The 24,074-nt window shown below is 40.1% G+C and overlaps 1 protein-coding gene across 1 annotated transcript in view; it reads right to left on the bottom strand.

Moving 5' to 3' along the window:
• Positions 1-7,570: 7,570 nt before the first annotated feature.
• Positions 7,571-24,074, bottom strand: part of KCNK13 (potassium two pore domain channel subfamily K member 13) — a 65,238-nt gene continuing 48,734 nt past the window's right edge. Inside the window, exon 2 of the mRNA XM_027458087.3 lies at positions 7,571-10,740. Within this exon, the coding sequence (XP_027313888.3) occupies positions 9,848-10,740 (893 nt within the window). The 3' untranslated portion in view covers positions 7,571-9,847. The remainder of the gene's footprint in view (positions 10,741-24,074) is intronic.

Consider the following 24,074-nt stretch of genomic DNA (forward strand, 5'->3'; position numbering starts at 1 on the left):
CAGCCCTGCCTACAGAGCTTTGCAAATACATGTACATGATTTCTGTGGGAGTTGGGTACTTATTCTTTTTTAATCTGCAATGGTCTTCTATGCAAAGGTATAAAAATACCTTTGTAAATCTGATCAGTGCTGTGTCGCCAGCAATTAAAGACCTGTGGTCTGATAGGGGCAATGGAAACCATGGAAATGCAGTTCCTTTCAGAACCGACCAGGCTTCCAGAGATGAGGTGAAATAGACCCATACTCCTGATGTGTCCCTTTTCATTGATTTATCTGGCAGTTTGTCCTGAAACAACATTTGAACCTCTTATCTTTTTCCAACCACATTTAATTCAGGGGTAAACGTCTGAAATATATTAAATTTCTACAAATTTTTGTGAGGAGAAGTGTGCGTGAGGGAAAGGCTGTTCCCTGGCCTGTCAGCAGCCTGCCCAGTGTAGGTCCTGCTGGCCAGGGGAGGGGGCAATGCAGGAGGCATGGGTACTAAAAATGTGGAAAATAATTAGGGTACCACTGTGCTTGCAGTGGATACAGGAAGAAACTGAAAATGTCAGAGTATTGGGGTAGGGTGTCATTGGGAATAGAAAGAGAGAGGCTGGTTGTTTAGGGAATATGTGGATGTTACAGTCATGCAGGGAATGAGTATAGGGGACATTAGATATATATGTGTATGAAAACCCCTAGTTCCACTGCTCATGGAAAAACTTGCTTATTGGGATTATGGGCAGCGAAACCTCTGGCAGTGGCTGGGCAGACCACCTGAGGTGCAGCCTTTGCACGACAAGTGGGCTGGCTTCTTGTCAAAGGAGCTGCACATTTGGAGTGCTGAGGCCACATCGCTTGCTTTCTGCAGAGATGTGGTGTAAGGGGATGGTCAAAGAAGACTGGTGTTGACAACACAGCCACTGTTTTTAAGTGGCTTATGGAGCTTGAATGACTAGTGAACAATATGCTCCCTCACATGCAGCACATTCATTCTAAGTCTGTAAGTTTTGTCTGGGGAATGATGTAAGGGCGTTTCTATGATTTGTTGGTTGCACAGCACTAATCCTGAAATGCTCGCAGAGACCAATGTTTCAAAAAGATAATCAACAGCTTGACACATTGAGGGAAAATAGTTCCTGAAAAATCTTTTTATCATAAAAAAGGCATTCTGTGTCTCAGTGCTTTTAACCAACAAGATTAAATATCCAATATAATCTCACTTAGAATTGGATTTTATATACAAATTTAAATTAAAATTGAGCTCATATTTATAGAAAAATGGTTTATGCTCATGTATGACTTTGTTTTAATGGATTGCAACTTTTAGAACAGAAATGCATGGGATAGGGGGAATAACAACCCAAATCCTCCAAGGTATTGCCAAGATACATTTTTATTTTTCAGAGTAAGTTCTTCCAGATAATATTTCAAGTAGTTTAATCTGTTTCACTAGCTCTTGGAATACATTTATTTCATAAGAAGTAACTGTAAAAGAAAAGGGTGGAGTTTTGTGCTGGAGGCTTGGTAAATCAAGATTTGCATTTATTTCATTTTATTATTATTATATTTTTCCCTACTAGTCAGTTGTGCAAATTCACTTAGAGATCTGAAAGCTAAATCTTTTCTCGCTCATGACTCATGACCCAGGATGAAAATATTGCAGATGCAGGTTACTGTCATTCACACTCGGTGAGACTAACACAAAATGAGTGCAGAATTGACTGAGAAGCAGTATTCAAGCCACAGTATGTATAGAGTGATGGTTAAGTATCAAAGTGCAAGAAGGTATCTATTGGGTTCTGCAAGACCTGCATGGGGTCAGTATTTTTGTTAATTACTGGGGTGGTGGAGTAGATGTCGAAGGACTAGCATTCAAAATGAAATGGCTATGGGAAAGAGATCTGAAAAAAATTAGGAGCAATTCAACAACAATACACGTAAATGGTGCATAGAAATAATGACCAGCATAGACTGGAAGCATTAAAGCTTAAGTAACAGTTTTGCAGAAAATAATTTGGCATTAATAGCATGTGAAAAGCTGAACATGAATCAACAGTGCTTTAAGGTAGCAAGCACCTGCCTAGAACCTAAATGCACAGGAGATTCTGATGTAAGATGAGGAAAATAATCATGCTGCTCTGCGTGCTATATTAGCACATTTTCTGTGTCATTGTGTCTGATTTTGGGCACCATGCTTCAAAAAAAGTGGATTAACCAATGTGGAGCAAGTAGATTAATGATTAAGAACACATTTTTATCATTAATTTTAATGGACACCATATGGCTCTGAATTCATATTGATTAAAAAGGTGGGTTTTGTTTTGTTCTGGTTTTGTTTTCCAAAATCCTTTTTTTTGACAGTGAGTCCACTTTCAAGTGCAATGTTAAGGAGAGGGAAAACCCATGGTATATTTGGGTAGGAGAATGCTTTGTTGAACTGAGGTAAAGATGAATGGAAAGAAAAAAAATGAAGGGTAGAAGACCTGGCAGGTATTGCCTGAGGCAAGAAAGGTGAAGGAAAAAACAAACTCACATGGGCAGCCAGGACAGAGCTAAACCTGCCCTTGTAGAACTGCTGACAGTTCCAGGGAAAAATGTGAAACTTGTTAGTTTTCCAGGCAAGGAACTGAGTAACCACCAAACAGTTCTTAGAGATAATAATCAAGATACTTTCAGCTGAGATTCAGTATGTCAGGTTGATGGTTGGAGTTGTTGATCTTGAAAGTCTTTTCCAACCTGGATGACTCTATGTTTCCTTGTAATTAGACTGTTATTTTCAGACCAAATAATGGTCGCTGGGTAAAAAGCTCGTGCACAATACAGCAAGGCATGAGCAGAGTTAACATTTATACAGCTGGTAGTAAAAGCAAAACAAAAGGCTAATCAACATTTCTCTGGATTATTTGTAAAGTGAAAATACTTCTTGTGAAAAATGCTAGATAAAGAGCCCAGTAGCAAAGTCTCCATTGATTTCAGCTGAATCAGTTTCTGAGCTGAGGATGCAACCAAACCCAATGCACAGAGCAAGACGAGATCTTCTGTGCTGCCTGCCAGAGGGGTAATACCCTGCCTAGAAGTTTAGGGCTGACAGAGACTGACTGACCTTTTCAGTCCTTGCCATCTCTAATAAGACCGCCAACAATAAGGATATCTAGGGATCAAAATACCCATCTGCTTTGTATTAGGCTGAGAAAAACAGCTGCCTAAATGCTATTTACAAAGAAATGTGTTTAACCTAGAGCTAAACATTTTCCCAAATGCAATAGCTACAGAGGAAGGGTTGTCATTTCCTTTTCAAAGAGAAAGGTGGTCAGTTTTTCATGGAGAAAGGTGCTTTGAGTGCTATATGCAGAAGCAGGATTACCTGGCTGCATAACAGGTGAGATGGGCAGGAGCTATCTGGACCTGCTTTGAACAGGGGTTTGGGCTGGATGGCATCCAGAGGCCCCTTCCAGCCTAAATTATCCAGTGAATTTCTGAACTGGTGCTTCTGGAGAGCATTATCTCTGTTTACTCTGGCCCCATGCACAGGATGCAGACGATATGACACCCAGGGGCTAGCAGCCAGCAATCGCCTCTGCTGCAGCAACTTGGTCTGTAATGGCCCCAGAGTGTCTCCTGCCCGCCGCATGGACCTGAGCACTAGGAACCCAGCCTTTTTAATTCTAACAGGCGTAGCACAGTGCCCACTCTTCAGATCACCAGCTCATTTCCAGCATTTAGAACAGATAGAACAATGCAACTTGAAAGTTGATTTGAACTGTGACTATTCACTAGTAAGAGCAAACCTCTTTGGTGAGCTGGAGAAATTAAACTCTGACACGAACGTCAAATTAACAAAACGGAGAGGATTTTAGCAGCTCCAAGCATGTACATTTTAAGGTTATTTAAGGTTATTTTCATTTTTCTTCATGTACATCCTTTCCTTCTAAAGGTAATAAAGTGCAAGGTTAAGTTGTCTCAGATAAGACCACAAACAGAAAGGACTGGTAGCATTCCATTGCTTTGAAAGGCAGAATAGCTTTGAAAGGTATTTCCCCAAGATAAAGTTTGAAATCCAGGGTACCTTGCCTCTCTCTAGTAGCTTCTGCATGGACACCTAATAGGAAATCCGTTTGGAATCCAGAAACTGGCACACTTGCTTGGAAAGGAAGCCCAATAATTCTTCTTTTAATCAACCCTTCCCTTTTTAAAATGCTAGGAAACTGAGGAAAAGGATATTTCATTTTAAACAAATCTCACTTGCCTCAAAATCTTAGTGAATGTATATTCTTCTGTGCTATTGTAAATAATTTTGAATCATGAAAACTGTAGGAAATGTTAGAGCAGAACTAAGAAAAACAAAATATAAATTAGTGTTTCTATTCCGTAATATTGTTCTTATATTTCTTTAAGCTTTCAAATGTCTGCAGTGACTAGGTTTTTCTCTGGTGTCACATGAAACAGTTCTATAAACACGGGGTATTTCAAAAAGCTTCTGTCTCCCTGGACCTGAAGAGTCATTCCCTGTGTTTACGCTGTGCGTCTGTTGAATCTGATAAAGAATAGGGCTGTGTTGTTCCACCTTGATGGGCAATGGCTTTAATTTTCCTAGTGAAATATGATCTTTTAGGCAGTAAGCACAGAGTATTGTATAGGCATTGTTGCCAAGAGATGCTTAGAAAATAGGGAAGAGGGAAGGAGTTGTATTCTTATTTCCTGGATTAAGCAAAACACTACCATGAAGGCTCTCAAACAGACAGATTGCTCTGGTATATTTAGCAGTATTTTCTGCCCAGTGGAAAGACAACACTTGGTGATTCTCCACAGCTTGTACACAGAATTTTACAAAATAATTTTACTACTTCTTGAAGGAGTCCAAGGAATTACAGCACTAGCCAATTTTTAGTAAACTAAGTCAAAATAAGAAAAGATGTAAGCTGAGCTGCTGTTCCACAAGTGGAGGCATTGGCACGGCACAGCAAACAGCTCCCCTTCCGCAACCGTAGGAGAGGAGTCATCCAAACAACTTAACACCCTCCACCTCTAGAGGAAATGTATTCAAATGCAATGTTAATCAGAAAGCTTCTCCCCCAACCTGACCTCTTTCTCTTGATTAATTCAGTCTGAGAAACATAGCCAGTTTGTTTTTCCTGCCCAGCCCAACCTCCTATTTCCTATTCAATTTCTAAATGTGTCAAATATAATTAAAACTGGCAGAGGCCAAGATTAAATCAAGCAAACTGTAAACATTGCTTGTGCTGTTGGGTAGATGCAAAGCATTCACCATAAAAGGCTTTTAAATAAATGAATTCAGCTATTACTGCATGGCAGCACTGAAACCTTGCTCTGAGTGCCTGAACTTTTCAGGGACACTGTCAGGGCAGCTTAGATTCAAGACCTAAAACATGGCTGGGGTTCTCAAATTGCCTTAGGGAATTGGCTACCTAACTTCCACTGAAAGTCAAAGTGTGGCAGGAGGTGAATTGACTTTCAGCAGGAACTAGATGCCTTTGAAAAGCCTATTCATATCCTTGTAAACACAGGACTGTGCCCTTTGCAGAGATAAATGAGTGTAACTCTGTCAGCGCCTACCTACCCACACAGCAAAGCAATCAATGAACAAATTTTACAAAACCTAAGACTGTCCAAAAAAAACCTGAGAGCTACCTTTACTTAAACTATTAGATCATATTTTCTTTAGCATTAAATATTTCCTTTTATCGTGCAATAATGATAATTTACAATACTAATATTATTACAGTGTGGCATAACTATAAACCCAACTTTCAAAAAAAGTTAATTTATTAAGCAGTATCAGTTTAAATCTTCTAGCCTGCAACTTGCTATTTAATCCAGTGGCATTAGAGGTACTCCTGACCTTTTAATTGCAAATTCAGAGCCTCAGTACATCCAAGATCTCACAGAAACATTTTTGCATTAAAAAAATAAAGTCCACATCTCATTAGCCATAAGGCAAATTCGTATCAGGCAATGAGGAAACACGGTAATTTTGAAAGGTTTCTGTCTTGCCAGCTGATATTTTAGTTCTAAGCAATACAGAGTTAAGATTTAAATTAGACAGCTTTGAAAATAGATCCATGGCTACTTGACATTATTTCCTTTAGTTCCTCATTTCCTCATTTAATTCCTCACTGCTTTCATTTGCTAGAAATGTGATGTTTCCTGTATATTTGTTGTATTTTATCTTTTACACAGGATGGGCATTTGGCACTCTTGTAACAAATTTTGCCTTTTTTTGGCACATGTATGCTTACATCTCCACATATTCAATGTCTTTAAAATCCTGATGCTACATTATGAAATGAGCTTTTGAGGATTTCTGTCCAATACCTTTAGAAAAACAACTGTAGGAGTACCATTGGACCAGAGTCAAAATTTTCCCTTTTCAACCTTGAGGTCTTCTTTTTAAATCCCTAATATTCTCCCAGAATTCCTCTGGCCACCCAAGGAAAGCATTCTGCATGGCTTCTTAAAGACAAAGTCAGAGGTGTTTCGGGGACAGCATGACTTCATGATAGAAGATGGCACGGTCACAGAATGTACCAGCCCTTCAGCTCTGGAACGGCAATTCACATCTGAACAGAGGTGATTAGCCAAAATTAGTGCACTTATTCCCTCTTTATCTTCAGTGGACATGAAACCAGACCACAAAACAACTGTAGACTGTCTTGCAACTGGCAGGCTCTGGTCATGAGAAAGCCAGAGCTTGAGAGAACAGAAGGTTGGGGCTGATGAGGAAAGGCAGAGCTATTGCACACCAAAAATCTCACTCAGCCTTGACCAAGGTTAAGACTGCATTTTATTGCCTTGCTTTCATAACTATAGATGTTTTCAGATCTATTGAATTTAATAAAGATTCCTCTGTGGTGATGGGCAACCAGGGGTCGGTATCACAAGGCGTGGAAAGGAGCAGTATAAATGCTCTTGGGAGTAATGGAAACCACCTCCTATTGATCCGCTGCTGGGATGTGTCATATTCGGACAGATAAATATCTCTGCAGAATTGACTGTGCAGATTGTAATGTTGTACCTATTTCCATCAGTGTATATGTATTCCTCTCTCCTTCAATTTTCTTTTTCACCTATTTGCTATGAATGTTGCCTCATGTTATTTTAGTTGTCTCACTGTGTACTGCTTAGACTTCCAGAACCAAATTTGAAAGCTAATTAGCTATGGAAGGATGAAGGTCAAAATCCTGTATGGAAGCCAGATCCTTCATTAATGATGACACAAAACGATAGAATAAATGGACTCAAGAAACTTACATGTTTTGGTTGTTTGTCTAAGAGGTTAATTGGGGCATTGCCTTGATCATTAGGGAAAGGGATAAACTTCTATCTACAGTGCTCAGCAAAATCTGACATTTGCACCTAAGAACTCATAACTAGCACAAATGGAGAAGTAAGCTGCACTTTTCAAGTCTGTGGCTGTTCTGACCAGGATGAGCTCTCTGCTTAAGCAACGGGTTGAGTCCTAAATTATTTCTGATAGTTGGCAGCACAAGGAATACTCCTGTAACAATGAAATCTTAGGGCACAGGCATTGCTGAATGAAATCAGAAAGAAGACTTCAGAGCAGAACTTTTTTGTTTTTATATGCAAGTCTTTTTATTCAGTAAGTTTGAGACAGAAGATTTTGGGAGAAAAAAAAAATGTAACAACATAATAGATCTTGGGTACTATAATATGTCTAAAACATCTCAGTGGAATTTTTTCCGATATGTAACACCTCCCCTCCCCTCAGTGACAAATCAGACTGCTCTTCTCACCAAAGCTAAGGTTTGTGAACTGATTTGGATTTCACATGAGCACTATTGTGGGGGGATACCATTAGGGATATTGCGCTGCTGTACAGGTGAGTTGATACTAGACTTTTGACTACTGACTGCAGCTTGAAGCTCTTCTTGCAACTAAGGACAGCAGAATTTGACTTTTAATCAGGATATTTTAATTGTAACATGCCAGGAAGAGCTTGGAATTCTTTTCACTTGTTTAGTGCAGTTTTTTAATCTAATCTCTGGTTTTGCTTTATGATAGGAAAGGATTCCAAGAGGTATGTTTTTATTTTCAAATTCAAATATTGCTTAAAATGAGTATTAAAATGTTATCCTGTAGTATTAGGAACCTAAATAAAAGAGTTTCTGGGCAGAATGAACAAAAAGAATATGATATTATTTTGCAATACAAGTTAAACTGAAGAAGCTATCTGTGTTGTTCCATATGAGAGAAATTACGAACTACATAGGGGTGTTGCCTAAAACTGTAGTATTCTGAAAGGTTTTCTTACTAACAGAAGTGAGAAAACATTCAGTCCTGATGCATGTACTATTCTCTTTAGGGAGAATTGGCTCAGGTCCTTTGTGACCCATTCTGCTTATTTACACTCTCATATAGTGTTCAGCTTTAATGCACTAAGAAGAAACTGGAATTCATCCCAGATTTCCTTAAATTCTTGCTAGAGTTTATGTTAATTTCATCCCTTTTTTCTACAGTTATCTAACAGAAAGCATGATTTCACTGTCGTTAAAAATCACCTAGTCTCCTGTTTTCATTTTCTTCATGCTGTTATTATGCTTCTCATTGAAGTCTCCTTTCTAGTCATAATGAACACTCAGAGCATTTCATTGAGAAAAATGAGGAGTTAAACATTTTTTATTTCCCTAATCAAGACCCTGTCTTTATCATTAATGAATGCCAGAAAACAGGTGAAGAATTACATTAGAGGTAAAAAGGACATTGCCAAAGTGATTTTGTGATCACAGTCACTTATAATAATGCACTGAATGTTGGCATGGCAATCTAATTGCAGAATAAAGCCTGCTCTGTAAACCCGGTTACTAGTTGCATTACATAATGTTGATGTTGAACTGCTTCAGTCACAGTTGAGCATAATATGGACAGAAATTTCTAAAAGTCTATGGTTGTTATTGTGGAATAATTCATACAACTTGTCAGGATGGCGATTTTTACAATTTGATAGTTTTGAAACAGAAAACAACAGTGATTCAATTCTAGAAGGAAAATTAGCCTAGAAAAAAAAAAATCATGTTTTGCAAATAGAAGAAAAAAATGTAAGTTAATTTTTTATTCTATCTCTTTTGACAGTATCCTTTTAAAGGGAAGACTAAATCAAATTCTAAATGTCAAATTCTCCTCTCATTCACATCACAATAGCTCCAGAGTTCCTCTACTGACTGTCAGAGAATCACTCCAGATCTATACATTTTTAGTGCAGCAGAACCTGGCTTTTCAAGCCTAGATGTTTCACAACATCGAGCCTAGATGTTTCACAAGAATACATGTTAAGGAGTGATATTTAAAAGGAAATAGTTTGCTTTTCTATTCCATTAAATTAAATCTGTAGAAGGACAGAGCATGGTTTATGATTCCTCTTTTGGTTTCAGATAAGACACCTTCAGAAAACAGTTATGAAAAGTGTAAGACGGAAAGCTCAAAACAATCATTGAATTAAGTATGTGTCCAGAAGACACTCTTGATTTCTTCCAATACCACAGATTTTTTTATCCTGAAATCTGTATTTCACATAAACGGAGAAGTACAGGGCATGGAAAATTGATCTGAAGGCTAAACAGAATTTCTCCTGCAGTAGTCTTTTTGAGGAATGGAAAGAAGAGGAAGAAGGGGAAGAAGGAAGGCCGAGACTGGTGCAATTCAAAGAGCCAAGATATTAAGTGGCAGCCCAAAAAATGTGTGTGAGAGGTCTTCCAACAGAAGGTATGCTTGTCATGTGCAGCCCACCCTCTGGTGACACTCTCCCTTGCTACTTCCATTTGATGCCTGTTGTTGCCATATGTGCTGAAATGCTTCACACTGTGTCACTGGCATTTCTGTTACTGTTTTACCTGTCCACGCTTGTCTCTGCCAGTCTGTTATTCATAATTGCTAGGGCTCCAACCCCACCAGAGAATCCATTTTGCTTTGAATTAGTGCTCATTTGCCTCGGGTAGCCATTGGCAGTTTCCGACAGCTGTTTCTGCATGATGGCCAGTGACACTTTATTGGAGGCCAGGAAGTCTTTCATGGAGATCATCTCTCCTGACAGCCGGCGCCCATCTGTGTCGCTCTCGTTGACAATGTCAGTCTCGATGGAGATGTTTCTCCGGCTGCGCATGTTCCCCGGCATTACCACATTCCTCCGTGACCGAAATAATTTTCTTTGGCATCTATGGCAGCACCTGCAGTCCAGCTTCTTTAGTATCCAGTTTATGGATTGTTTGATGACAATAGAGATCACGTTAAATAAGGAGTAGATGCAGCAAACCCCCATGAGTATGAAGACAAAATTGCCAAAGCGGTAAAGGCCCTGGCTCTCATACTGGGTGTTCTGGCTGCTGACCAGATCACCAAAACCAATGGTGCTGAAGGCCACGAAGCAGAAGTAAAGTGAATCAAAGTAACTCCACCCTTCAATTGGTGTGTACATTGCAGAGGCACAGCAGGAGATGATGAGTGATGCTACACACAAAATCAACATGACGTAGTACACCGAGGGCTTCCAGCCCGCCAGGCTGTCTGCCTCCGAGGTCCCCGAGCCTCGCCGGCCATCATGAGGGAGGACGCCCTTCCTCCTCAGCTGCCTCTCGTGGCAGGACTTCATGACATAGGCTATGACGGTGATCAGGCGCTCCAGGAACAGGTTAAAGAACAAGATGGTCCCTGCACATCCTATAAGGCCATAAAATATCAGAAAAATTTTGCCTCCGACAGTGGCTGGGGTGGTCATGCCAAACCCTGGAAGACAAAACAGAAGGGTTTTAAAAAAATAAACCTTTAGTTATCACATCAGAAGCTTTGTCACAGGCTAGACAGAGGAACTGGCAGCAAATCCCTGTGGCACAGCTCAGCTTGAGAGGAGATAAAGGACTTTCTTCCAAACTGTTACCTGCTTGAGGCTCACCTCTTCCCTGCAGCAAGGGGAAGGAAGTTCATGCATTTCCTCCAGAAACAGAATGAAACAAGCAAGAGAAAACACAAAGGAAAGAAAACAGAGGTTCTTGACGGTCTGGATTTTCATCTGATTGGTAGGTTCAGTCTGTTCCCCATTGCACCCTGGTTCATTTCTAGCCTTGGGGTTATCATACTCGCTCCTTCTTTCTGATGCTGTTCTGCACAGGGGATCCAATCCAAGGATGACTCTCACCTCACAGGCACAGGGGTCTGTCCCCACCAGAGCCGTACAACCCAAGACAAAGCCTTTCTGTGCCTCACCAAGCTAACTGTGGGCACAGATGGGACATGGGCACCCAGCATCACGTCCAACCCCGGTGTTGACTGCTTATTATCGGCCTCTTTTAAGTCAGCACTGATGAAGCTTTCTTATTTGTCCATGTCCTTCTCCGCAGCTAAAATCTGTATTTGGGACCTAACAAATATCTCCTCTGGTCTCATTCCCTGTCAAGGGATTTCTCAGGTCAGAGGTTTCCCTTATCTCCCTCTTTTCCCACAGCTTGCAAATAACAATTTTGATTTGGTTAAAACTGCCGTTAAGACCTATTTGTTTTACCAAGAGGTTGCTGAAGAATAAAAAGTGAACAAGCATGTCCAGAACAACACCAAGCAAATTAGAGTAATATGCATGATAAATAAGTTTGCTGCTGTTTTATTAGGGTCTGGAGAAGATTAATAAAGGATGAAATAACTCATCAATTAAGCCAATCCTGGTAGAAAACAGCAAAATCATGTCGGACAAGAGACAGAGTTATTTGTTTCCTTCACTTTGCAGTTGTGAGATGCTAATTATAAAATAAAGAAATTAGGCTCTGGGAAATAAAGGAAATTGTATTTGAAGCGTGACACATTTGTGCTTGGAAGATAGACAACTACAGTGTGAAGAGACTGTGTTTCCCAAAGCTCCGAACTGCAGTCCTCCTCCCACCACTGGAGACCTGCTACCAGCACAGATCCCTCTCGGACGCTGCTTCTGCTCCCGCATGTTTAAGTGACAGCCCCTGTCCTCACCCCTCTGCATGACTCCTACCCTGCAGAGTAGTGTCCCTCTGAGACACACACTCCAAACCCCAGCTTCCAGGGGACCTGGAGGAGGCTCCAGCCTCCTTGTCAAATTTCTCTGCTGGAGGGAGCTGGGCTGCTGCTCTCTGTAGTAGGAAACAGGGCAATAGAGAAATCAAACTGACAAAATGTTGTTCATGACAGCTTTTTGCCATTGTTCCCCCTGGCACACAAATGTTTCCATCCACCTGCTTTCCCCTCCTTCTCCTTGAACCGATCCGCCTCTAATCCTAGCTCTGATGCTGACTTATTTTCTGTGCAGCCTGTTATATGCAAGTCATGACCTCCACCCTGTGGACAGACACGCAAAGACCGACAGCCAAGGGGAACCTCTGCAGCTGGTGGGATCTGCCCAAAGCAGCAGCGGGGAGGTAGGGGAGTGCTGTCACATCCAGGCTGGACAGAGACGGAAGCTGGGCAGCCTCTGGCACAAGGTGGCCGGCAGCGGGGACCAGCGTGTGTGCCAGATGCTGTACAGTAAAAGCTCTGGCATGAGAGATGCTTTTATGGCAAACGGTGCTCACGCCTGCAGCGTGGCATTATGCCTTTGGCTGCTTCGTCCCCACCCGTGGGCACCTCGTGTCAGGGGCTCAGGTTCAGTGGTCTCTGAGCTCACATCTGCCTGGGCAAAGACCCACCAGCAAAGGCTTCACAAAGGCACCCAAAGAGGCATGGCAAGAAAGGCACAGTGAGCTATAAATATGCCAAAATGCAGAACATTGATCCAGGAGGCAGCGAGCCTGAGTGTGGCTCTATCCGGTGCCAGTTCCTCCTCTTCAGCTGCTTTGACCTTCTGGAGAAAATGTATTTTTTAAATTCACTTTTTTGTTTACAAATCTCAATATGGAGCAATCAATGCTAACATTTCCAGAGAAGCACTAAAATGGAAAACCTAAAAGCAGTATTACAATAAAGATATTAATTTTAGAAGCACTTTCCTTTTAAGACCATTTGTCAAAAGTGACCTATAAGCTTTTAGTCACAGAACTAATGTTAATTCTTGAAATGTCTTGTATTTACAAGTACTGGACGACACTAAGTCTGTTCAACTTTGACCATCACAGCTAAGATGAATCTGGTATATTGTATTACAGACTAGGACTTGCCTGACAATAAGTAATTTTTTCTCCAAATGGACTCTTGGGGTGTTTGAAATTATTCATAAATCCAAGTAAATTTGGTGAACTGTTTCAACAAAGAAATGCAAGAGTGCAAAATGGTAAAAGGCTGAACCAGTTGAAATGAAAGGGACTGTTTTCTTTTGGTATTTTTGTGGCAAAACTTTTCATTTCAAAAGATCGGTCACCTTTTGGTTAAAATCTCTCAGTTTGAAGTAAAACAAATGGAAAAAAAATGCAATACATTTCAGAGTTTTAAAAGCTTAATAATCTTAAAATGTAATGCAGCATTTCACTAAGTGTCAAATTAAACCTACCAAAACTTTCATTATTTGTTTCATTATGTTTTCCAATACAACTTCATGTCAAATTTTTTCCCAATTTTTCCACTGGCCATCAAGCCAGAAATCTCACTAATCTCTACTAAATAAATGAATGTTTTCAAAACCCCTTTTCATACAACAGCTCTGCAAACACTACCTGGGAATAAATTGCTTTCCTTGCTTTGCTTCTCTCTTTTTTGTTTCCAAATTTGTATAAGGAAAAATAAAGCTCATTCACAGACAAAAAGACATGATAATGGGATTCGTTCTTGTAGTAAAACTGCTGACAACACTGTGCTGTGCCAAGCATGAAGACCTATGGCTTAAATGAGTTCCTTCATTAAGTCAGTGAAAGCTCTCACATCAGACGCTGCCCTCTAATCAAAAGACACCAAAATAAGCCTGTTGGCTGCATGCTGGGGTCATGCACATTACTCAGCATCGGAGGGGCTGTGAGCTCTTGTCTCTGAGAGGAGAGGTGCCTGCCCTGGGGCAGGTGTCTCCATCCATCACATCTGCTCACTGGGACACCAGCGAAAACATATTTATCCTCTCTCTTCTGCCTCAGATACCCTACAGTGCAATGGGCCAAAGACGTGGATTCCCTGCTTTGCTTGCAAAATGCCTTTTTGGCAATTTGGTTATAGACCAGGAGGGTGAGGTCTGGGGTAACACTACAGCACTTAAAACTGAAATACTGCATTTTTTAAATTTTATTTCTTCCAAAATGTAATGTTAAAAAAAAAAAAAAAAAAAAAAAGAACAACCTGTCAGGTGTCTCCACAGAAGTGAGGCTCTCTGTGACAACCCCTGCGTGATGCTGCCTATGTGCCAAACTGAGCCAGGGGGACACAGGCTGCGCGGCATCCGAAGTACAACTGGCACGCTTGATTGAGGCAGCATTTCTAAGCCAAAATAATTAATTGAGTATCTGAAATACATCAATTTGGAACTGAAATCTCGGCGTAGTTGTAGGACACCTATTGATCTGCCTGCTGTCTTTCCCAGGTCTCTGCACCATCCCAGGAAACCCACAGGTCTGCTGTTTGCCATTGTGTGGCATTTCTTTGACATTGCGAGGCCATGGCTGTCAGCTGAGGGGTGCCAGCTGCACCGGGGCTCAGGACTTCAGTGGGAGCCTGGGTGAGCAGTGCCAAGCTGCAGGGCCACAGAGCTGGGTCAGACCCCTGCCTCTGACAGCGCTGGGTGTGTGATGCTCAGAGAAAGGATATAAAGAAGCATGAATAAAGAAGAAAGTATGAATAGAGTCATCTTTCCCTGGCATATCTTCCCAAGATTCAGCAATTTAGAGGCTTTCAGGACATCACATTTAATAATTTCTCCATCAATCTTGTCAAATTCTTTTTCAAATAATTTACACGTTGGGTCTCCTGAGGCAGTAAGTTCTGCAATTTAATTATGGTTTGTGGAAGAGAAATCTTTGTCTAACCTCCTACCTGACAATCCATTTCAGGTTTCCTACCTTTTGCATTGTTAGCTGTAGTGCTAATCATTCTCTGCTCATTTTCTCACTTCACCGCCTGAGTTTATAGACTTCTGTTGTTTCTTTCTTTCCCACTTCTTCTCCAGTCTGAGGACTTCTATAGTATTTAGTCCTTAATTTTTATCTGCTCAGACATATTACCAGTCTCACTGCCTTGCTTGTTTCTTTCTACCTTAGTACAGTCCTTCAGAGATGGAGCAGGAAAATAACTATACACAGTACTTGCAATGTAAATGTACAATGAATTTATGCAGGACATACTGATGTCTCCTGCTTTGCACTCTGTTTCATAGTAATTTCTGGTTGTCCATGTAATTGCTATTGACCACCAAACTGATGTTTTTAGAGGCCTACCCAGAGGATGAGACTTCTTGCTCAACAAGTGACGGGGGTTTGGCTGTTATTAAGCATTTTTTTCCATGTGCACTATTTTGTATTTGTCTCCACTGAATTTCATCTGTCATTTTATTACTTAGTTATTCAGTAATATGATATCCAGCTGCAGTTCTTTACAGTGAAGTTTATAGCTGCCTACCCTGAATACTTCTCTATCTTATGTAAATTTTATCTATCTTGTCTTACATTGTTTATGACTGTTGAAACGTACAGCTAGCAGCATAGAGCCTCAAAGACCCTGCTGTTAATGCGCTTCCATTTCAAAAACTGAATAATGATACCTAGACTTTTTTTTTTTAATGGTTATTTATCAGTGATAGGAATTTACTTTTTATCCCAGGAGAATTTTATTTCTTTAGAGACTTTGCTGAGGACATTTGTGAGAGTGCTTCTTCAATGTCCAGGTAACCTGTAATTTTTGTGAGACATGACTTCCCTCCTGAAAAGCTCCATCATCTCTATCAAAATCCCTACTAGCTCTGTTCTTCTTTACAGTTTCCCAATGTGCCCCTATGGAAGACAGACTTTGTGGCTTATGGCTCCTAGGAACATCTTTGCATCCTTTTCTAAAAACTGTTGTCACATTTGCTATTTATTATTTTCCTAGCACCAAAAATGATTTTAAGTTATAAATCACACTTAGTTAAGAAGCAATTTCATGTCTGAGTTCTTTTATAAGTCCTGCAAGAAAAACTTCACTCCTAACAATTTGTAAGAGGTTACTCCAATATGACCCATAGAGGAGAAACCAACGGCAAATATATAGATGGGAAATGCCTTAGAGAGCAATTAGAACAGCAGTGTGAACCATACAGCTGAATAGGGAAAGAGCAAGAAGCCAAACTGCAGACTGAGAAGCAAATACAGAATGAAATTATGAAATCAGATGAAAGAGGAAATAAAAGCAGTGGCTGACACTTGGAGGTTATTTGAAAACACAAGATTACTTGTGATGAAGAAATAAAAACAGGAACCGCAGGAAAAAAATGCTAGTGATAAACATTTTTTTTTATAGTATGAGGGATGCTGATGACATTTAATGAACTTTATTTTATAAGTTGAGTGACATTTCTTGAAAAAGAGTTATTTCATGTAGAAATCAAGATTATAGTCAATCAAGCGAAAATCACATCATTTTGAGTTGGAAAAAACAAATGTTTTTATACTACCGAAGAGTGTTTCAATGGATTTGTTGGATGTATCTGTGGATATGGCACTATTATTAACATTGATAGATATACATGACAAATCCTAAGTATGGCAGCATGGCAATGAAGAAGTACAAATTTCAAATTTCTATTCTGAAATCAGCACAGTACTGATTTGCCTGTGTCCCATGATCCATTGATTACTATAGCCTGATATATTTCATGTTATTCAGCTAGACTGAGCGACTACATTCCTTGTAGTTTCAATTTTCCTTCAATTATTGTCTTCTTTTTTTTTTTTTTTAATAGTGCTTAAAAAAGAATTTAGTTTTCTTTGCTGAATATACACGCTAATTCTGAATTTCTCTGTAGCAGAACTACGTTTGCAGAAGTTGGAAGGAATTCAAACTCCAAGCAGAGTCAATAAAAATTTTCTAAAGCACCACACACCTCCTACGCAAAACAATTTTGCAGATTTCATCTTGGCAGCAAAAATTCTGTCTTGAAGATTGTTATTTCAAAGTGCTCTAAAATCCACCTGTAAGTTCAGAGTATATTGTATGCCTTTTCCAAAAGGATATAGGGATACTTAAGAAAAAGAATGATAGAAGAATTGTAAACATATTGACAGTGTAATATGATCATATTCCATGGTTTCCTGAAGCGAGTAATAAGGATAACCAAAGAAAAGAAAGCAGCTGTAATTCTTATCAATAGTCAATTTGACTTGTGTCCAACAGGAAGCTCTCCTAAAGATGAATAATCTGACAGAAGGTGAGTATTGACCAATATTAAGCAAATGTTGTTCTCAATCTAACAGAAACAGGTTTATATCAAAATACAAGAGGAAATAGGCATTATCTTGCTATAATTAATCAATATCCTGGTTTATCAGCCTTTGAAAATCTAGAAAAGATTATTTATAACAAGCGCCAGCCTCCAGAAGCTGGGTGCCAGGACAAGGCTATGCAGTGGTCCCACCCAGCCATTCTCACCCTGCCCACGTCCCCCAGCCCCATCCCATCTCATTCCCCTGACAGGGCACAGCCCAGGGGACTTGTGCCACCCTTGTCCTGGTGTTCTCAGGAGGCCACAGCAAATGGCCTTGGCAAATCCAGATGTCTACTCCAGGCCAGTGTGGGTTCATCTCATCTTTTCTGTTGCAAACTACTCCAAAGCTACCAACTGCTGCAAGCATTTTTTTCCTACGTCATTACTGCACTTGCTTCCTCTGCCTGGTGGTGCACACTTTGGCATGTGTTAATTCTGGATTTTCTGACATTCACAGGTTATACCAGTTAAACTTTCAGTTTTCATATCCTGGTACTCGTGGTGCCATGAAAAACTATGAGAAACTGTTCATCAGTCCTAATCCTTCATGAATGAAGCCTGAAGCACCAAATATAATTTGTGTGTAGGAAGGCTAGGACAGAAATATAGATTTTACATTTCATTTTGGATTATGAGATTGGGTCTTTCTATTGTCTTGCAAAATACCTCTTTCTTTTTTTTCTGAGAGGTTTCATTTCCTTTTTTAATGTGTGCTATCAGAAGTACAGCTCACTGCTCCTGCCTTCCCCACAAAGAGGAAGTGGATAGAAAGAGGGGGTAACGCTATAGCAACAATAATGAGTCATTGCGATGCTAGAAATATAAATATCTTCATGAAATGGCTTTCCAGTTTAACCTACAATCAGAGCTCTTTGTGTTGCGGCTCTATTCCTATTGCATTTTCTGTTTATTTGATTAACTCTCTTCCTTGTTTTACTTTATCAACTCTACTTTGGTCATGACTCACTGGGGAAATGCTGAATTTCACCGGTGGAACAATCACAAGGAAATGTTTGAAGATCAGGAAAGGTGTAAACCAAACTAAATATGACCAAGATACTCAACTACAATGAGGAGATTAAGAAAACTGTAATTAGATAAGAGAAATATAGGAAGTCCTGGATAACTGCAAAGGCACTGACCCTCTTTCTTCCAGTACACATTCTGTGCTGAGCTATTTCTGTAAGGGTATGGTGTGCCTCTAAAAGAGAGGCAGGAAAAACAACTCTAAGAGAAGCTGTACTTGAAAGACTTTATTGAGAAAATGTCCTGTACTGTTCCCACAGTGTCAAGACACTAATAATGTGGCAAAATTCACTTCTGCCATAATAGTTTATTCTTATGCTCTCTGAGCAGGATAAGTAGTCCTAGCAAAACCAGTTCTTCTGGAGTAATCCTGTCACCAGCAGGAACTCTTCTAGGAACACTCTCAAACCACCTCACATCATTCCCCTTGTGACAGCAAGCTTATAATAGAGTCCTGTATTGTAACGGAAGAAGGACAAAAAGTCCTTCCCAAAAAGAGAAGAAAAAGACATATTTCTGTGGGGACACACCTACAGTCACACGTGTTGTCAGAAACACTTGTTTCAACTTCTTGACCTTCTCTCTAAATACAGAGGAAAAAATGAGCTAGCTGAGTCCTGAGTCCTGATATTAATTAAATAATTATATTTAATGAAATAATATTTTCTCAGGGACAGCCTAGTGTGCCATGATATGTATTTCATTGGCGATGGTATTCTGTTGTGCAGGTAGCTACATGGTGGAGAAGGGCTCAGCCTGCTGGGAAGGCAGGGCCCGTATGGCTATAGCAGCACTGCTTTGTGCTATCTGTTCTTCTGTTTCATGATGTGCCTGGTGCCTGTGAGTGCTGCACCTCCTGCCTGGGCATCCTGAGTGCTCTGGGGAGCCATAAAGCTGGAAATGCCTCCAGGGCTGTTAGGGCTGAGTCATATCCACATAGACCACTATGCTGAGGGACCAGCTGCTTGGTGACCTGGTACCCTGCCCTGAGTGGTGTGGCTGCTGCTTCATTCTGTGCCAGGCTACATTTGCAGTGTCATGCATTCAGCTCAGGAAGACTTAGAGAGATTGTGACCTTCTGCAGAACTCCTAGCAGGGGTAAGTCCATTCCTAAAGGGCAATAGTGAAGCTGAAATTAATGATATAAGATGTTTTGATGAAGCTATAAATATAGTTACCCAAGTACAAGCTACACTTTCTCATATATCTTGAGGTTTCTTCCCCCTTGAGCTTATCTGGAGAGTCATCAAACCTGGCAGAGAGCACTACTGCCACTGTTTCAAAGACTGTTGAATTACTTCCAAAGAAGTGAGGCCAAACCACGTGGCAGAAAAGTTTCTCCTTCAGCTCATGGTAGCAAGAGTTCAACCAGTAAAACCAGTAAATGAGTCTGACTCATTACAGCTACTGAACTGGGAGATGAGTGGTTGGAGAGCTGCCAGGCAGAGAAGGACCTGGGAGTGATGGTGGACAGTCGGCTGAATATGAGCCAGCAGTGTGCTCAGGTGGCCAAGAAGGCCAACGGCATCCTGGCTTGTATCAGAAACAGTGTGACCAGCAGGGCTAGGGAGGTGATCGTCCCCCTGTACTCGGCTCTGGTGAGGCCGCACCTCGAGTATTGTGTTCAGTTTTGGGCCCCTCGCTACAAGAAGGACATCGAGGTGCTTGAGCGGGTCCAAAGAAGGGTGACGAAGCTGGTGAGGGGCCTGGAGAACAAGTCCTATGAGGAGCGGCTGAAGGAGCTGGGCTTGTTCAGCCTGGAGAAGAGGAGGCTCAGGGGTGACCTTATCGCTCTCTACAGATACCTTAAAGGAGGCTGTAGCGAGGTGGGGGTTGGTCTGTTCTCCCACGTGCCTGGTGACAGGACGAGGGGGAATGGGCTAAAGTTGCGCCAGGGGAGTTTTAGGTTAGATGTTAGGAAGACCTTCTTTACTGAAAGAGTTGTTAGGCACTGGAACAGGCTGCCCAGGGAGGTGGTGGAGTCACCATCCCTGGAAGTCTTCAAAAGACGTTTAGATGTAGAGCTTAGGGATATGGTTTAGTGGGGACTGTTAGTGTTAGGTTAGAGGTTGGACTCGATGATCTTGAGGTCTCTTCCAACCTAGAAATTCTGTGATTCTGTGTGATTCTGTGATCTTATTCAAACATCATTCTTAGCTGTCCACAATCATGGAAAATTACTATTGGAAAGAATTAGAATCTTGAAGCTTGGTTTTAATGGTCCTTCTTGTGGTTCTACTAGGTCAATTCATACATGTTCCTGAGCCACTCATGGCATGCATGAGCTTCTGGTGTGGCTCTCACACTTGGAGCTCAGGAGACTGCTGCCCTTGAGGTTTTGGGTAACCAGAGTACTTGGACCTGTGAAGCCAACAATACCAGGTTATCCTGAGACCCACCTGCATGTCCTGCCTGACTCCATCCAACAAAAGAAGGTGGGATCTCAGGATGTCCCCGCCACCTCCCAAATTCAAACTAGGCCCAGAGTTCTCTGTCTTCAACCCCTCCCCCTCTCTCTGAAAACAGCAGGAGTCTGCTGCTTCTCTGCTGTATGAGATTTTGGTAGGATTAAAAGACAACTTTTAATGTCTTTACTCTCTACTTGTCTTTGGGAGGTAGAGAAAGTGGTTTCTCTTCAGAGTGACTGCCTTTCCCCAAGATGCGCACTCCATGCACATGTGTATGCACAGATGCACACTTAGGTACACCTATGCACGTGTATGTGTATTGGAATTCGACTAAATTTAACCATTTGCCCAAACCATTCTATGATTCTATGTTTCAAAACCTTCCTACGTGTCAGCATCAGGGCAGCTCTGCCCCTTACACCCAGGCACGAGAGCACAATGAGACCCAGAACACAAGCTTGTCCCTAGGGACCCTGCCATGCAGCTGATGCCCCATGCCTGTGTGTCCCCAGCAAAACATCCACACCAATGCATATTCTGAAAAGGCTCAGAAAAATTTAGACAGGGATAAAGCAGGGGCTTTCTGACTATATTCCCTGGAGTCTTAGGTGAATGGCCCAAACCATGCTTTCTTCTGATTTGTAAATCCTCATCTTTACCAATCAACACACCAACTTTCGAACACAGCTTCCTTGGGCAGTCATCTGTGCATACAGGGTGAACAGATGGACCTGGATGTGAAGACTCAAAAGGGCATCCCAGGTTCTTTCAATGAGCAGGTCAGGGGGCCCATGTGGCTTGGTCTCTTCCCTGGACCAATCACATATCAAAACTGGAAAATGATTACTCAAATTCTAGGTTACTCTGAAATGGGAACGATTATAAGGTACAAATCCAAAAAACAAAAACAAACAAACAAACAAAGAAAAACACAAAAAACACACATAAAAAAACAACCAACCAAACAAACAAAAAACAGCAACAACAACAACAACAAAAACAGAGGAAGAATGTTGGCTGGTTTGGATAACATAGGCAAAATAAAAGAGAAAATTGAATTGCCTGTGAGTATATAAAATCCTAAAATTGTGATTCAGTGGCATTTCCTTTTTATGTCTTTCAACAATCAAATGATAATTTTCCAAAACCTTTGAAGAACACAACACCAGCAGCAGTTCTGCTGACAGAGATGAGCATGGCAAAGGTGCTTGCTCTTAAACCAGTGCCAGTGTGCAAAAACAGCCGAACTGAAAGGGGGGAGATATGCTTTGAGGATGGTACCAGTCTCGTGTTCAGCCTGTGATACACCAAGGATATAAAAGACTTGTGTAAGTGATTGTGCATAACATTTCTTTGCCTCTGAGACAAGCCTTCTGAAAACTGAATCTTGTAACACAGATGTAGAAGATCAGCGTCATGATGAGTGTGTGAATGGGACTTTGAGGGCAAAAATAGCAAAACTTTGGGGTTTTGAGTGATTTTGTTTTGGAAAACAAAAGGAAAGCTTTTTTTGTTTTGCTTTTTTTTGTTTGTTTGTTTTGTTTTGTTAGTGTGTATGATACAATGTCTGTATTTAACACAGTGGAGTTTAGCTCACAGTGAGTCACTGTTGAAACCTGTCTGGAGACTTGGGTACCTGTTGTTGCCATTCTTCTCTCATTTCAAATATATAAACCACATCTTCTGCACTGAACAGAAACATAGCTTAAGAAAAGCTTCCAATTTTAAGAAATCTAAGAGGTTTATATGAAAAAAATGCTAAAGGGACAACACTGGATGTAAAATATAATAAAAATTCAATATTAATAGACAATGTCTTTATGGGTCTGTTGATACCTTAGTTACAAAGCCCTTAAATAATACATGACTCTGTGAGAGATAGCCTCTGTAATTTTCATTATTTTAAGGCTTTTTTTTTTTTTTTTTAGTATAAGATTAATTCGTGGTAACTCTACCATTCTGCTTTATGTAATTAAGTTTATATTTTATTTAAGGTTCATGCCAGGTCTTGTGTAACAAGTATACACTGCCTTGTTACAGTTCCATTGCAATCATAAATTCCACTTATAAATATTTTATACCTACCTTCTGGTTTCCCTTTATAATTTTTATGCAGTTTTTGAAGCCTGAGGTGCTATACCCAATGAATTTCCATCATCATTTGTAAGTCAATACACCCTGTGTCACTACAGGACTAAAGCACAGCTAAATTTTGAGAAAGCATTGTTACTCCTTTTTTTATGGTTACTTTTTATGACTTGTAGAACAGTCATTTAAAGGCTTGTGTATTTTTTATGTATTCTTAAAACACAGAAATGTTGATTTTATTTGCATCGTCTTGATGTTACTAACATATCTATATGTTTATAAATATGTTAAAATATATTTAACATATAAATATGTTAAAATAATAAAAAATAGCATTCTCATCAGTTTTAATTTTAATCACAACAGAAGTATTTTCAAATATTTTCAAATTGAAAAATCAAATGCATACACATTTGGATTTAAAGTCTTTGAGGAAGGAAATGTAACAAACGGCAGATTTGCTATGCATGTTTGGTTAACTCATAGCACCAAGAGAAGTCTCCAGAAAGACATATTTATAGGAAAATAACTCCTTAAAATATTGGCCTTTTCTTTTCAGTCCCAGCAGAGTATGTTCAGCAGAGAGGTATATATGTATATACCTCTCTGTATAATGTATATATGGTATATATGAAGTGTCTGTAATGTTTGAAGAATCAAAATCAGACCTAGAGACCTCGAAGTGTGACTGAAACAGATATTTTAAAAAATTAATTTTTGACAGCCTCAATACATCTGAAGAGAAGATGAATAGATTTATTTACATGCAAAACTGAAATATGCATACAACTATATCTGCATCAGATAAGCATAAGCATTTATGATGAATATGTATATATATATGTATATAAACCTTTTCTTCTGTTGAATAGTATACCTTGCTTACAACAAACAGTAACATCAAGCCATAATTTGTCATGGCACAATAGTACTTTCTCAGAATCAGGACTATAATGAGCACTGCTTCAAGGGTATGTTTTTAAGCAGTCAGTCTGAGTAAATATGGTAACTTGGGCTATTAAGGAATAGGAACAAAATGTTGTGTGCTAATTAAGTTATGGGTTTATCTACACTAAAATTTTCCTTCTAAACAGTACAAATTTGTGTGTATTTCAAAGGTTTTCCAAGGTTAGTTTAAATTTTCTTTTTTAACTTTCATTCTTGGCATGTATACACAAAGGACCTTATTTTTCTTGGAGGAAAAAAAGTGTTTA

The sequence above is a fragment of the Anas platyrhynchos genome, chromosome 5, assembly GCF_047663525.1.
Source record: "Anas platyrhynchos isolate ZD024472 breed Pekin duck chromosome 5, IASCAAS_PekinDuck_T2T, whole genome shotgun sequence".
NCBI lineage: Eukaryota > Metazoa > Chordata > Aves > Anseriformes > Anatidae > Anas > Anas platyrhynchos.